General features: G+C 42.7%; 1 protein-coding gene and 1 long non-coding RNA gene across 9 annotated transcripts in view; one reads left to right on the top strand and one right to left on the bottom strand.

The window, feature by feature from the left end:
* LOC310679604 (uncharacterized protein) overlaps positions 1-17,008 on the bottom strand; it is an 82,373-nt gene that overhangs the window by 11,357 nt on the left and 54,008 nt on the right. For all 8 annotated transcript variants that reach the window (XM_083445139.1, XM_083445140.1, XM_083445143.1 and 5 more), the window contains one exon: positions 9,376-9,474. In XM_083445139.1, coding sequence (XP_083301265.1) covers positions 9,376-9,474 — 99 coding nt within the window. The remainder of the gene's footprint in view (positions 1-9,375; positions 9,475-17,008) is intronic.
* LOC310682012 overlaps positions 7,310-17,008 on the top strand; it is a 43,539-nt gene continuing 33,840 nt past the window's right edge. The window contains exon 1 of the long non-coding RNA XR_014513725.1: positions 7,310-7,541. This is a non-coding gene — a long non-coding RNA (uncharacterized lncRNA). The remainder of the gene's footprint in view (positions 7,542-17,008) is intronic.

Below are 17,008 nucleotides of genomic sequence, written 5' to 3'. Positions count from 1 at the left end.
CAGTCTCTCTTCCTCTTTCCTCTGCACACATTCACACAGAACAGCAGTCCCTACTCTGTACTGCAGGCTTTGTGCTTGCAGCATAGCTATCTGCCTCTTGAGCCTCATTGCGCACACACCCAAAAAAACCAAATGTGTCTACAAGGGATATCATACTATAGGGATTTGTGGGAGTATCCCACAAAGGATAAGATGCGTTTGGGACACTCTTCGCTTGATTGTGTGGAGGGAAAACCTTTTATCAAGGCGGAGTCCGTTCATGTTCTGTCCATGAAGATTTGGATAAGCCGTGCTCTGAGGGAAAGAGATAGTTCCAGCTTCTGATTCAGTGTGGCTGATGAGCTGAGCAAAAGCCTTATACATCCTTTTCCCATAGCCTTTTATTTTTAAACACAGCAATTTATGCTCCTTCGCCATTTTTAGTTACAATTTCATAATGGGGTGAGAATATTCCTTCAGAAGAAAAAGCATATGCTATCCAGCAGTAGAAAACACAGAAAGCACAGAGGATAATGTAATTGTTCAGATCCAGAAAGAAGTAATAAAATTCTTTTTAAAAAAAATAATAATCTGTGTTCAATTTTTTCTCAACATACATTAGCAAAGAGAACTGCAACCATCACATATACACCTGCTTTGTAGTAAGTCCCATTGATATCAATGGTGGTGGTGTTATTTCCAGGTAAGTGTGTCTAGGACTGCAGCCTACAGTATACCACAGAGTGAATGTTCTTGGTCAGGTCTCCCCTCTAACCAATGTGATGTCCTTAGAATTTTCTGGAAGGTGACCAAGAACAGAACAACACCTTACATATGTGCACTGCAAACATATGCAAAATAGCAACCACGTCCCTATTTTCCCCCTCCATGGATCTGGGAAGAGTAAACACTTAAGTTTTATTCTATCTCCTTTCCCTGCCGAAACGCTCTAAGCCAGCCTGACCTTTCCCCACAGTTTATCCTTGGGCTATTCCAATGGATCATGTGCAGCCATCTTCAGAATTGCCTCCCTCTTTTTGTATGGCAGTGGTAACAATGGTAGGCTACAAGCCAAGTCTGGCTATTTGTTTATTGCTGCCTGGCCTACTGACCAGGAGCCTCTCATGGAATCCTGCTACGTAACCTAGCAACATAGCTGTTATGTACTGAGTTGAATAGGATCCAAAATGCAGCAGTCTGATTGGTCCTAGAACAATAGGATCCAAAATGCAGCAGTCTGATTGGTCCTAGAACAATAGGATTCAGAATGCAGCAGTCTGATTGGTCCTAGAACAATGCAGCAGTATGATTGGTCTGCAGGAGCCACCCAATCCAGCTCCAGATGGAAGTGAATCCACAACCTGATTGGCCTACAGGAGAATTCCGGAATCTGCCAATCACGTACAGCACATTGTCTAAATAATGTATATAAAGCAGATACTTTGAGGGGACTTTCATTCCTCCTCACCACTATGAGCTGAATAAAGAGCATGAAATCCACTCTCGACTCTGAGTATATTTCAATAGCGAAAACCCTTGAGTATATTTTTATGCTGCTTTTACTGCTGTTTTTTATCTCTGTGTTGTATATCATTTTTCAACACTGTTGTCAGCTACCCTGAAAACACAATGTGCTTGAAGGCTGATCAGAGAAAGGGGATAACTTGAGGAGCCACCTATAAAGATGGACCTAGGAGCCAGTGTGGTGTAGGGGTTAGAGTGTTGGACCAAGACATGGGAGACCAGGCTTCCAACCCCCATGCAGCCATGAAGTGCACTAGGTGGCATTGGGCCTGGCACTGTCTCTTAGCTTAACCCACTTCACAGGGTTGTTCTGAGGACAAAATGGGGATAGAGAGAAGCACATATGCCACCTTGAGCTCCTTGGGAAATAAATGTAATCAATAAATAAAAATAAGATAGAAGATAACCGTTTGGGCACTTTTCTGGGAAAAGACTTGGCCTACCACATCAGCTAGATACTTAACATACAGCTTTTGACCAAATAAACTTACTGACCCCTATAAATTCTTAGAGTGGTTACTGATTTCTCATTTCCTCTCATTCTTAATATGCTACATTGCCTCATCTTGACTCATTGTCCTGCCTGGACTGGTATGCACAGCACTCTTGCAGTTCCCTACTACCTTATATATTCTGCCTCTATATATGTAAGTTTCTTGGACCAAAGCCATTCTGTACCTGTCTACTTAGAATTATGCTTCACTGAATGCAATGGAAATTCATCCCACATGACTGGAATTGCAGGCAAAATTATCCTGGGTTGTTTCCTTATACTGAGATGCTCTTAGACAGGGATGAGACAGAGTAAAACACTATTTGAGCATTACCTTAAAGGTACCTATTCAAGATAGTTAAATATTGAGCAAATGCAAAGCACATATTTACAAGATTTTTCTCTATAAGATGAATGCTGAAATTCTCTTTTGGCACTTCTCATATGCCAAAACTTTGCAATAATAACTATTGGTGAAATGACACTTATAATGATGTTAATGTACTCGGAATATAGCTGTGGAGACAAATGCGAAAACAGGGAAGAAATGAGAAAGTATTCACTCAACCAGTTACACAGGATTCAGAGAAAGCACTCTCTGTCTTTTTCAGGGCATATCTACACTGCAAACATATTGGTTTCAAAGCCATTGTTTCTCCCCAAAAAACATGGGATATAGCTGTTTGGTGGGGCCAACCAAAATTCTCTAACCAGGTTTTCTTGCTATGTTCACCAAAACAAAGCCAATGATGAGTATAGGCTGCACATTAGGGCAAATAAAGGTGCCCTTTGAATTGTCCATAAAAGCACTGGATTCATAGGTTTCCATAGGCAATTTGCTCAGCTTATTGATTCACTGCTGTTTAAATTAAAGTTTGATGTCCCGGAACAGGCTATTTGGCACAAAGCACTAATAGGATGCAAAAGCACATATGTTGCCACAATGGAAACATTAGCCTGCACACAGAGCAACAAACTGCATTGCTAAATGAGCTGCATATGCTGTTTAAACCTCCAAATATTTTTAGAAGTTTGCTGCAGGATGTGATGATGATCAACAACACAGACGACTTCAAAAGGGGGTTATATTTATTTTTTAGGTTTCCTGCCCGCCCTTCATGACAGGGTCCCAGGGCAGATTACAACAACAGAGTGCAATTATTAAATAAAAAGATAAAACCATTGCAATTATGAAAACAAATAAAGACTTCCCAAATGGAACAGAAGAGGACACATTCAGGAAAAGAGGTGGGTCTCCCAAAACAATGTACCCCAACCATCAAAGGGAAGGGCCAAGAGGAGCGTCCTCAGAGTTTTGTGAAAGCTGTACAGCAAAGATGGCAGAAGCACTGCTGTGGCAGAGAGTTCCACAGCCCTCCAGGCTGCCTTTCCTCACACTTCTGAGGATGTCAGAACTACCAAGAGAGGCCCCTCTGCAGATCTCAACATCTAAGAAGGTCAACAGAGATGGAGCACAGCTTCTAGATATTAGTGGCCTAAGTCGTTCAAGATTTTAAACGGTAAAGTTACTGAGCACCCTGAATCGGGCCTGGAAATGAACTGCCAACCAGTGCAGCTGTTTTAAAACAGGGTGTACAGTGGTACCTCAGGTTAAGTACTTAATTCGTTCCGGAGGTCCATTCTTAACCTGAAACTATTCTTAACCTGAAGACCACTTTAGCTAATGGGGCCTCCTGCTGCCGCCACACCGCCGGAGCACAATTTCTGTTCTCATCCTGAAGCACAGTTCTTAACCTGAAGCATTATTTCTGGGTTAGCGGAGTCTGTAAGCTGAAGCGTATGTGTCAGAGCTGGCTCCTGGTCCCAGCTCACAGAGGACCAACGCTAGCCGGTAGTAATGTATAAAAGTCTTTATTGAAGTACAGTTTCCATTTCCACTCCGCAGCGTCCCAGCTCTACGTCTAGGGTTTAGACCGGCGAAGCTCCATCTGAATCTCCGCCCCCTGTACACCAGTTTAAGACTCTAACCTTACTCCACCTCTTCCGTCTCTCCTTCCTCCTCTGGGTCCTGCTACCCCCCAGGGTCCCTTCCTTCCTGGACTCTTCCGACACAGACGTTGACCCCCCTGACTCCTCCCGCTCTCTTCGGCGGGCTTTAGGACCTGGCTCCCTATCCGGGCTGCCAACTGTGCCGCCCTCCTGTACATTTGAACTTGGCGCGCGCGCGCAGCCTTCAACCTTCCTCTTGACCGTTTCCTCGCTCCCCAACGGAGGCGTGGTCAATCCTCCCTCATGTTCTCCCGCTGGCAGCGCGCCGCCTGATCCCGATGCCTGGGACTCCTCCCCCCTACTGCACTCTGGTGTGGACGCTGGTCCGGATTTCCAACTGCTGCTCTCTGAGTCCCCTCTGGCCCCTTCTTCCTGGGGTGTCCCCCTGGGCACCCCCCTTGCCCTGACCATGGGAGCCCCTTTCTGTGAATCATCCGATTCACTGGAAAGACTCAGAGACCTCGGACCGCTGTCATCGCTGACATTTCCTTCGGACTCCTCCCCCTCGCTCTCCATTTCCTCCCTTTCCTGTGCCTCTGCTCCTGAACCCCTGACAGTATGTAACCTGAAGCGTATGTAACCTGAGGTACCATTGTATTTGAGTTAACCCAGTCAGTAATTTGGCCATTGCATTTTTGATCTGTTGAGGTTTCTAAATTGTCTTCAGGCTGGAGGTCACCATACCATAGAGTACATTGGCCACGTTATCTCTGTCAAAGGGGAACCATAGCTGGCAAACCATAGCTGGAAATAAGCACTCCTACCCATTCAAAGAAGATACAGCTATCAATGGCTGCTGGGCATAATAGTGTCATAATCTGGCAGTCATCAGGATTTTGTGTCAGAAGCCACAGTGGAACTTACTGAGGAGCTGGACCAGGTTTCTGGCTCTGACCTTGATGCTCGAAATCAGGGTCCATGGAACATGAGCCTGGCAGGCAGGAGCCCATTGAAGTGAATCCTGCAGTGTTTTCTCCAAGGTCTAAGGAACCAAGTGCGTCCCCTGCAACTGTCCTAGGAAAACCAGGACATCCCTTTTCTTTTTGCACAACAGCATGGTGGCCAGGTTGGACATGATGATCTCGGGCTACAATCTCACCCCAGAAAAGTGCTTTCTGAGGGACCATGATCTCATGTGAGAGCACAGCCCCCCCCAAAAGTGTTTATTCCGGGGCGACAATCTCCCACAGGTCACATGACTCGCCTGTGAGCCTGGCTCGGAAGATTTTGGCCTGGACATGTTGGATGGTATGAAAGTGGCTCCCACACTTTCTTATCAGTCCAACAGCACAACAAGAACTCATATTCAGGCTAGAGTGTTGACCTTTTAAAAGCTTGTAGTTCTCCAATAAAGGGGGCAGCATATAGGAGAGGTGGATTGGAGGCAGAAGCTCCAAAGGTCTCAGTTCCCCCTGGAGTCCTTGTTGGAGCAAGTGCCTCACTAGAAGCTCCCCACTGTGCTATGCCAATCAGTTGGCCTTGTTGCCTTGCCCTCCCATGGGCTCTTTGTTGGGACCAAAACAGGATAGATAGCTATGGAGTATATTCAGGACTGGGGTGTTGTGCTGCTAAGCATCAGTCATTGAGGAACAACAGCAGAAGGGTTATGGCCTTCAAGTCCTGCTTCTGGACTTCCCAGAAGGATCTGGTTGGTCACTAGGAGTTACTCTGCTAGACATGATAAGCCCTGCTTATGTTCCTCTTAGTTAAAAAAAAATGCAAGTAGAAGAAGAGGGAGAAAGGTCGCATTCTCCTATCCCTGAAATAATAAAATCTCTTAAAGACTAGCAAATTTATTGCAGTGTAAACTTTAGTATCTGTTGAAGTTGGTTCTAGTCTATGAAAGCTTGTACTACAATAAATCTGTGAAGACAAGATACTATAAGTCTCTTTGTTGTTCATGCCATGACAGTAAAAACCCACTGACCTCTCTGGAAGTTCTAATCCTGAAATGATAGTAACTACATTCTAAATGTTCTCCAATGACGTATCAATGAAAAATATCCCCTCTTGCCCCAAATCTGGAAAGGTATAGCCCAGAATTCAAACTCTTCAAGTTTGTCATCTCAGTTGGGATTCTGTCCAATATAAGCATGTGACAATTCACACAGTTGTCAATAATTCTAGAACAAACCAGTTCAGGTGTAATGACAGGCTATGGTTTGTCTTGAACAAAGAAGCAAGGAAGTGAACGAGAACCATCAAAAGGTGATGAACTTATTTGAACAGAAGATTTCCTCATTAAACATCAAACCATGATTTAATGTTATATCCCCATATATGTCCCCATATGTATACTCTAATATGTAATCCTAGGTCACCCCACCCCTACCTACTCTGTCTTTTAAGCCACTTTAATATGCTGTATGTTATATACAGTGCACTTAAGAGATTTACTAAATCTTACTGGAGGATTTGAGACAATCTAGAAACTCGTGAAATCTCCTTCTCATATGATTGTATCAGCACATTATGAGAGTGGAAGTGAAAACCATATAAAAATGAGACAGAAAACTTTAAAGAAAAAGAACAAAAAGGAAATAGAGACATAAAAATGTGAAAAGGCAGGATCCATTATTAATTTTGTAAAGTTTTTGAACGAGAAAAAAATTGACCCTGAGAATGAATAGAGATTTAATTTCAAAACTGGCTTCATTTGCTGATGAATAGAAAATAGCTCAGAAGTAATGGGAAATCCAGATACTGTAAGTCCTTGATTTGGGGCTAGCTACTAGTTCACCAAGTAAGCTGGAAAATAAATTAGTCTGGAGAACAATGGATATGATGACATGGAAATGTGGTAGGGAATATTAAGCAAATAGTAGTGTTGAGTATATGCATATAGTTTAAGAGACTGCCGTTTGAATAGTTTGAAACAAAGCAGTGAATCTCAGCATTTTTAAAAAATATATATTATTTTTTGTATTTCGGATAATGCAGTAATTTTAAAAAGCACACAGGGTCAGAGGAAGCTGTCTTATACTAAGTGCTGTCTGCACTGAGCGGCAACAATTCTCCAGGGTTTGGGGCAGGGTTCTCTCCCAGCCCTACCTGCAGATGCTGGGAACCTGGGACTGTTTGCATGCAAAACAGATGCTCAATTGTTTAACCAATGGATTCTCCAACAACCCAGCTTCTCTTCCTTTGCCTAGCACATCTTTCTTTCCATAAATCTCAGCATGTCTGATGTATGAAAATACTTGGGATCTTAGTGCTCATATATGGACCGTTTTTTGAGATACTGAAGGCATCATGAAATCAATAGGAACGAATGGCTCCCACGGGTTGTGAAAAAGGCAATACAGTGGTACCTCAGGTTAAGTACTTAATTCGTTCCAGAGGTCCGTACTTAACCTGAAACTGTTCTTAACCTGAAGCACCACTTTAGCTAATGGGGCCTCCTGCTGCTGCCGCACCGCCACAGCACAATTTCTGTTCTTATCCTGAAGCAAAGTTCTTAACCTGAAGCACTATTTCTGGTTTAGCGGAGTCTGTAACCTGAAGCGTATGTAACCTGAAGCGTATGTAACCCGAGGTACCACTGTACCGAGATCAGTAGAGATGATAAGACACTTTTATGCACAGGAGCCAATCTAAGTCATTGGTGCTCCAAGTATAAAAGATAGCTGGGAAACTGTGGCATTCCTGGACAGGGTCTGTGAAACTGACTAGGCATGGCATCTGGCTGTTACTCCGGCCTGCTGCTCCTCTACAGTGCTGTTTAGTGCTCATTCCATGGCACAGGGAGATACAGAATTTCAAACAGAGTTCAAGGACAATGTGGTGGGCTTGTTAGAGTGTTAGATCATAAAGACTTACATTCAAATTACCTCTTGAAGAGCCATTGGGAACTTTGGGCCAATCACTCTCTCAACATAGCCCACCTCAGAGGGCTGCTGGAGGGAAAAATATATAATAAAATACAGTAGTACTCACTGAGTCTCTACTTTTTCAGACACTGCTTTGGACTTTCGGCATCCTGCCAAAAATGTTGGTCGCTATTCTTTCATGGCTTTTCAACCTGCTGCTATTTTAGTATTGAAATAACATTGCCGCTCAAACTTACTTTCACTTCACAATCACTATGAAGCTTAACATTAGAGAATATTTTTTTAAAAAAAATGTTGCCCATAATTTTATGGGTTCTGGTTTGAAGGGCTATCCTGGGAAGCCGTGACATCAGGATCAATGCTAGCGAAAAAGGAATCATGATCCTATGTTCAGCCAGGAGCACAAGCAGCCACACAACAGCAGCTGCAAAAACAAAAGCCAGCATTGCTGGGCATGTTCATGGTGTTTCTGGCAACTCACTTGCTGCCAACTAATCACAGCACTGTGCACAAATGAAGGCTCTGCATTAGCATGAATGCACCAATCGATACATGGTGATGGCTGAATGACCCTGTGGCATCACCAGCCAAGTAAACTAACACATGCTCACACAATGTTGTCCTCATTGCTGTCTGCTAGGAGAGTAATAACTGGCTTTAGGGATTTCTAGGCCACAAACCTAGACAACCTTTAAGCAACTGAGGGGAAGCAAAGGAAGAACGAAAATCTGCTAACACCAGAGATTCCTAAGGAAAAAAGAAGAATGTTTTTATACGCTGCAACAGCAGCAAGAATACTGGTCACCAAAAAAAGGAAAGGTGAAATGATAACATCAAAAGAGGAATGGCAGGAGAAATTGTTTGAATATATTGAACTAGCAAAAATGACAGAGATCATTAGAAGACAGCCAACCCAAAGGTATAAAAAAGAAGGGGGAATTTATAAAGAATAGTTAATTAAACATTGTCACAAGTAAAAACCCTGACATGCTTTGACTAAACTCTGCAATATGTAAGTTAGATAAAGAATACATGAAACAGATTAAAGAAAGAAAGGGAGATAAGGAGCATTGAAGCAGTGATAATAAAAGGGGGAGGGGAGATGAACCCTTAATGAGGAGGTTGGAAGTCATATGGAGAATTTAATTAATTAATTAAAGTAATTGTAAAATTAAGTTATTTTTTATTTTTCCTTTTTTTGGAATTTAAGGATCATTTGATAATTTTTTATTTTTATTTTCTGTATCTCAGTTGGAGTGTATAATTTTTACCATGTAAGAAAATCAATAAAAGCATTACACGGGAGGGGGGAGAGAAAAAGAAAAGAAAATCTGCTAACACCATAGCCCAATGAAAATGAGGCACATGGATAGAACTCAACAGCTCCTCAAGAAAAGTATCCAGGTCTCTTCCAAATATTCCTAGTAATTCTACCCAATTTATTGGTTTGTAAACTGTGTCTAGGTACTGTAACATTACCGTATTTATAAAGATGTGTTGACGCTTAGTCTGGTTTTTCCTCAGTTTCATAGTGCTTACCTCTCGGCCAATATGAGGGTCTTTCCTCCAACCATAAACTTAGGGGAAATCTGTACATTTTTTACCATCGCCTTCTGCTTCAGCTTTGTAGACACAGCCCTAGAGAAATGGAAAAGCATCAAGTAAGTTTGAGATGTGCAGATAAATACTAGCTTGTGGTCATGATGATGCAGAAAGCCTATCTGGGCCAGTAGTAGGCTATCTGAATGCATACGCGTAAAAGAGCAGCATAAAAAAGCAAGAAACAAAAAAACAAAAAAGGACATGTATTGTGAGAACACTGCTTTTAAAATGTCCAGGAAACACTGCTCCGTCTCATACTGCAACTGTGGATCAGGACCCAACAGTGACCATTGTCCACACACTGAGAGCAGAAACACCTGGATTTGGGTTAAATTGTTATTACTCATCCTGAGCCCCTGGGTGAGTTTTAGGTAAAGGTAAAGGTAAAGGTACCCCTGCCCCTGCCCGTACGGGCCAGTCTTGACAGACTCTAGGGTTGTGCACCCATCTCACTCAAGAGGCCAGGGGCCAGCGCTGTCCAGAGACACTTCCGGGTCACATGGCCAGCGTGACAAAGCCGCATCTGGCGAGCCAGCGCAGCACACGGAAACGCCATTTACCTTCCCGCCAGTAAGCGGTCCCTATTTATCTACTTGCGCCCGGAGGTGCTTTCGAACTGCTAGGTTGCAGGCGCTGGGACCGAGCAACGGGAGCGCACCCCGCCGCGGGGATTCGAACCGCCGACCTTTCGATCGGCAAGTCCTAGGCGCTGAGGCTTTTACCCACAGCGCCTAAAGCTAACTAAATATCAGGCATTCACACCTTGACCCACAGGACTGTCAGGAGGAGTCTTGTCTACAGCAGTGTCCAGCTATAGCAGTGAATCATATCAAACGTAAGCCATGATGATGAAGAATTAATTGGATATCCCACCCTTCCTCCCCAGGGCAGCAAACATGAAAAGTTAATACAATTAAAAAATAAAATAAAAGAACTATTGCTAAACATATCCTCACAGCTAATAATTTCAAGGCTAAGAATTTCACAACTAATAATAACTGCAAGGAGCAGCAACTTCCAGCCGTCAAATGCCTGAATAAAAGGAATGCTTTAAAATGCCTTGTCAATCTTAATAATGAGGGAGACAGATGTGCACCTCTCTTCCCACTAGCTACTGATTGTCTTCTACTCCTACAGGACTACATTTACTGCCACACCTTTTAAGGCTAGGTGGTGGCACTGAGCCTTTCTCTTCCTCAACATTAACAAATAATTGGAATTTATATGTACAGTACGTTTATCTGTGTATGCCGGATACGAGAGAAGAATTGAATCTCCTGAATTATTTGTGCTTTCCTGAGACTTTGTGAAGACAGATGTAGTGTTTGGAGAACTTCCACAGGAGGTCCTTCACCCTTGGTTTGTGTTTACCTCAGGTGTTTACCTCAGGGTCAGGACCTACACAACAAACACAAAATAGTAGGAGCTAAAATGCTGAATCAATGCATAGCCTTGCCTTGTGAGACAGGCAAAAAGAGAGACAGAGGGAGATAGAAGAGAAATGAGGGGGAGGCGGCTAACATTTACAGTATTTAAAAGTTGCAGAACTGCACCATGTATTTGGCCAGAGGAGGTGAACTGCTGATCTCACACACACTACAGACTCTCCATAACTGGATTTCTCCCAACTCAAGTTGCACTATGTTGAAAATACCATGTGCAGGAACAGGGAAAAGGTATATTCATAAAACCATAAAAACACCTCTGTCCTTCCAAAACCTTTACATCGATCTTCACCCTACTGTTTGGTCCTGAATCTACAAGGGAACAAACAACTTTATAGAGAGCTCTGAAACATTCATTTACTCCACCTTAACTCTACAATGCTGGGATCTGTGGCAGAAGGACTGCTTGAAGAATGTCCTCACATACTATGTCCCCCAGTAGAGCCTTAATCGGAACATATGAACTAATCTGAATAAACGAGTGAAGCAAATTTCACCTTAAACCTATCCGTATGAGATTTCAGAACTCTCAGAGCTTATTAAAGCTAGGTAGGGAGGTAAATATTGGCACTGATGGGATATACATTAGAAAATCTTCCTCATTATCCAAGAGTCATGCCTGGGCAAACTGCCTGCTATTGCTAAGTTTAATAAGGCAAGGTTTTTTTTTTCCAGGAGGAAAAAAAAAGGCAAATTAACTGTGCAGGGGTTACTCCATGTCAGTGTCAATCAGATTGTGATATTTTATTTCCTGTGCAAGTGTGACTTCCAATTGCTGTATGCAAAGAGCAGAGGTACAGATCTGCATTTTGCAGAACATATGAACCTACCATCTTCTAAGTCAACTGATCCATCTTGCCAGGGAATGTCTAGTTCTCTGGGGTCTGAGAAATCTGTTCTGCAATTATTTTAACTGGAGATGTCAAATCCCAGAACAGGTTTAGGGGTTGCGGGGTGGGGTGGGGGAGTCCCATTGCACAAGTGCACCTCATTCCCTGTTTTAACTAACAGTTGAGACTGAAATCTGAAATTTAGGCAAAAGTTCTAATCTATTCACTCCCAAAGGACCCCCTTTGTACTGATCAGCTCTGCATATATAAAACGTTTGTATTAACTCCCCTACTCCGGAAGCACTTTTCACAGTTACAGACAATGGGATTCTGACTATTTACTAAATTTTTATCCAGTATTGCATACACTTTACAGTATTTAAAAACACACAATACATAATATACTAACATGCTAAGGGTGTCATATTTCAAAAAGTAAAGTTCCTGACACCTGCAAAGTTGTTGAACACCAAAAAACCTCCACCCACCCAGAGAAGCACATTTAAAAGCCTACCTTTAATCAGCTCAAGACCTTGCTGAAAAGGAATGTTTCTGCCTGGCACCTAAAAGATATGTAATGAAGGTGCCGGGCAAGCCTCCCTGGGGACAGCATTCTACAAGCGGGGAGCCACCACAGAAAAGGCCAGTTCTTGTGTTGCCACCCTCCAGAACTTTCAGTGAGGTGGCACGCAAAACAGAGCCTCACATGATGATTTCAGGGGCTGGGTTGGTTCATATGGGGAAAGAGAGTCCCTGAGCTGTTTAAGAAACTAACTGGCAGCCAGCACAGTCAGGCTAGGATTGGTATTATGTGTTCAAACTGTCCCAATGAACAGCCTGGCTGCTTAATTCTGCACCAGCTGAAATTTCTGAATTGCCTTCGGAGGAAGCCCCATATATAACATGTTGCAGTAATCTATCCTAGAGGTTACCAGAGCATAGACAACAGACGTTGGGCTATCCCTGTCTGGAAAGGGGCACAGGGAACTGTTCCAATAAGTTAGCCTTGTGACTAAACTTGTGGTTCTTTTTCATATCTATCATTGTCCTCATAAATCAAGCATCACAATGACAAGCCTCATGCCTATTGTCCTAGAAAACACTATGCAACTTAAAACTTTTTTGACTGTGGGTCAGGTCCAAGTCAAAACAAACACAAACCAGAAACCCCTATAGCCATGGTAAAGCTTTCTGCAGAGATTCATGTTTTAAAGTGTGGATGCTTATCTCCTTGAAGGTAACTGGATATATTTTCATTAAGGTGTTTGGGTACGGCAAATGCAACAGGCCCACCACGGCTTTCAGAGGACAAATTTCAGGTGGGTATTAGAGAAAAGAAAAAAAAGGCACATTCATCTCTCCAGCTTGCTGTGGTGACCAGGAAAAGCTATCACAGGAAGCCATCTGTAAAAAAAAGCCAGCCTATCAGTGTGTTGCTTACAGTTGGGGAGGGTGGTGGTGGTACAGGAAGTCAGGCATACAGGAAGTCAAGCAGAGGTGACTGATGCCTGGCCAGTTGCTTTTTTCAAACACAAGCCTCTATTCCTGTTTTGCTCTTAGCAATGCGCCCAAGTCCATTAGTGGAAGAAGAAATCAGCTGCCTATCAAAAATGTATGATTTGCTGCGGAATGCAAAGATTGTTAAGTAGGCAGACTGATGAATTGCAGATTTGGGTTTTATTTCCTCTAGGGTGTGGTTACAGGATATTCACTTAATTTGTTTAAAGTGCTTTTCTGGGAATAGGAATTCCATCTCATTAGAAGATACTGTGGGCATCTCATATCAAAGAAGAAGGGGGCAGGATTATTTTTTGCCGTGAAAGAAATGGAAGGGGAAGAAAATAATTTGCTCAGAAAATATGTTGACATCAGCAGGTATCTGTCTGCTGAAAACAGCAGAGCATCAGGACATTAAAAAGAGCTCTGCCACTTCAGTCCAAAGGAGCATCTAGTCCAGCATCTTCATTGCTGCAGGGGCCAACTGGATGCCAAAGTGTCCTGTTGCTGCTTCCCAGCCACTAGTATTCAGTGGTCTACTAGCCTTTTTGGGACGCGGGTGGCGCTGTGAGTTAAACCACAGAGCCTAGGACTTGCCGATCAGAAGGTCAGCGGTTCAAATCCCTGCGACAGGGTGAGCTCCCGTTGCTCGGTCCCTGTTCCTGCCAACCTAGCACTTCGAAAGCACGTCAAAGTGCAAGTAGATAAATAGGTACCACTCCGGCGGGAAGGTAAATGCCGTTTCCGTGCGCTGCTCTGGTTTGCGTGTCGAGGTCCCCAATCCACCCCCCAAATAACTCACAACGGACACATAATTTTTGTTTAAGAATTTTGGCATGATTTTGGCCGCAGCAAAAGAGAAAGTACAAGGCTGCGTGCAGAGTATTTAAACCTTTTACCCCTCCCACCAAAATTGCAAAATAACTTTTACCCCAGCAACCCAGTGAACCAATCACTGCCCCAGGCCATCTTTAGAGACCCTGCCTGGTAACAGAGGGGTGGCTCAGTAGACCCCACCGCAACACGTGCTCTCCCTGAAGGAGAACACGCTTTGCCAGAAGCGGCTTAGTCATGCTGGCCACATGACCCAGAAGCTGTATGCCGGCTCCCTCTGCCAATAAAGCGAGATGAGCGCTGCAACCCCAGAGTTGGTCATGACTGGACCTAATGGTCAGGGGTCCCTTTACCTTACTAGCCTTTTTTATGCAAGAATCATACAGAGGCTCCATGAACATAAGCAGATAGAGCATAGCAATAGCAGTCTTCCAAAATGACCTACATGCATTTTTTTCATATGAGATTATCATATAAAAAGGACTACTGCAACTGAACATGGAAACTCCATTTAACCATCTTGACAACTAGCCATTGGCAGATCGATTGTTTCTAAGGTGAACATTGTCTCCATCTTGTTTCTGTATTTAAGTCTGGGGAAGGGCAGTGACTTTTAGGAGATTTGAAAGAGGTTTAAGGGAGGCTTAAGTTTCCATGATTTACACATGCATATCCTTTGTCTCACTGTCACATCTGATGAAACAGGTTTTGTGGAAAATACAACACCCCTCCCCCCCCCCACAAAACATGCTCATCAGAGGCAAAAGTGAGAAGAGCTAGGAACAATTATCCTTCTTTCAAACTGCATTCAAGTGTCTGTCTCCTTTTCTGGATTTCTGGGTCCCTTGCTAATGTCACTACTAGCTTCAACACTGCGGCTAAAGGAAGGAGGTTGGTTAGAATAAAAAAGGAGGTTTTTTGCTCCTGGAATCATAGGGCCTACTCAGTGTGTGAGAGTCTGCACACACACATAATTCTTTCTCTAGTTAAAGGCATGTAGGTGTTAATATAGTTATTTTGCCAAATATTTTACAAGAACCATGATATCCTTTCTTCTACCTCATGAGTCATATTGGTCATAAATCAGAGAATTTTGTACTCCAAAAAGAGGAAGTGTTGCAGTCTACATAACAATTTCCTTTGTATAATCTCAGCAAGATCATGAGAAATCTATTATTGTAGCACACTTGTAAACTGAAAAAATATATATAATCTTTTTTCATTCGTTCAGCCGGAAAGGGAAGATGAATATGGCCTGAAGAGGCAAACTGAATTCCTTTTCTACTGCCTTTATATTGTGCACCCAATTGGTCTGATGTGCTTTGGGATTGTTGGTTTGATAATCTTTGCTGAGAGAATGAAGTGGTGATTGCAGTGCGATGCTGAGATAAAGGTGCACGTCACATAAGAGTCCCTCAGCTCCCAGAACCATTAGGAGTCCTTGGCCGCCATGATAAATGTGCTATGCAAGATGCAAAGGGAAAAAGGGGGATATGCAGTGGATGGAAAGGAAAAAAAAGGATGGCAATATGCATGATGGTGGTTGCTTGATGGAAACGAATTGCTAGTTTAATGCTTTAGAGAGGCGTGTGTGTGTAAATAAAACACAAGTCAAGCCCTGAAGGCCTATGTAGTCCTTTATGTAGTCTCACAGTAGCCAACCAGATGCCTGGAAGAAGCCCTCAAGCATATGTGCAGTCGATTTATACAGGAATGTAAAGGCCCTTAACTTCAAGCCCAGTTGATTTCAATTGGATTTTATGGTTCTTAATTTTGCCTGGATTATGAGCTAAACTTTCAAACAAGGAAAGGAAAGTTGCACCAAATGGCAGGTCAGCGTGGGATGGAACAGAAGTGACTTTTGCCCTTCTTCTAGGACTAGACAGTGGTTCTAGTTCTGGTTTCGTACATTGATGAAACACAATGTTATTACCATCAAGAAAATTGCAAGAATAATATGTTTGTTTAAAAATAGTGCTGACAGTGGGAAGCTAAATCAGAAGTGATGTCACTGATGTCCCAAATCCACATTCTGTCTGACACAACACCATTGGGTAAGCTATCTAGAAGAAGAATTGCACGTCCCTAGGTACATCGTGGTCTGTATCCTAGGGAAAGTGATGTCCCTACAACCAAAGTATAAACCTTGATGGGAAAATGTGTCAACATTTTGTCACTCAGTAATGATTTTACAGAATAGTCCTTACAGCCACTGAACACCATACAACTTTCACGCATACCTCTTTGTAGAAATAGGAGTGACAAAAATTGTGAAATATATTACACCAGCACAGAAATGGGGAAGGAAACAACATGTTAAATCATTTTATTTTCTAAGCTTATTCTGCTCCTTGCAGATAGAGGCTTAGAATCAGAGCTGATTACAGTGCAAGGATTTGATTAAATAAGACAGAAAGAAGAACGATCTAACAGAAAGATATTTATCCATTCCCTATTATAAGTAGAGGCTTCAATAATTCCAAGTGAAATTTATCTTTAAATCTTTTTGAGCCAAATTCTATTCTCAGCAGCACTGCTGCAAAGCCAGTGTAAATTTATTTTCTTTCTGCATTCCAGTCTTTGGTGGAGCTGACTTGATTGTAACAGAATTTGATTTTAAATGAATTAATAGCAGATGTTCTTTCTGTAAGGAAGTAGTATGTTGCTTATTTCTATTATTTGGGGTTAATCGAGGTGCATATTTACACTGTGGTCTCCTGCATGTTGACTGCATGTGCAAAAATCCTCTAACAACAAAATCTGAACCAGTTAACTGTTAACTGTTGCAGCCCATTGGAGTGCTGGAGCTATGGAACCAATTGGGAATGTTTGGTGCTCCTTGTCAAAAGTCTGGTGTTTGGGAGGTACCTAATCAACCAGAGGTGTGGATGTTGGCTATTCAGTCAATATACTGTCTTGTCATGCTAAATTTTAAATGGCAGGAAAGAACTGTATGCCAGGATA

The sequence above is a fragment of the Podarcis tiliguerta genome, assembly GCF_965153285.1.
Source record: "Podarcis tiliguerta genome assembly, chromosome: 1".
Lineage (NCBI taxonomy): Eukaryota > Metazoa > Chordata > Lepidosauria > Squamata > Lacertidae > Podarcis > Podarcis tiliguerta.
This window is presented reverse-complemented; position numbering and strand designations above follow the sequence as displayed.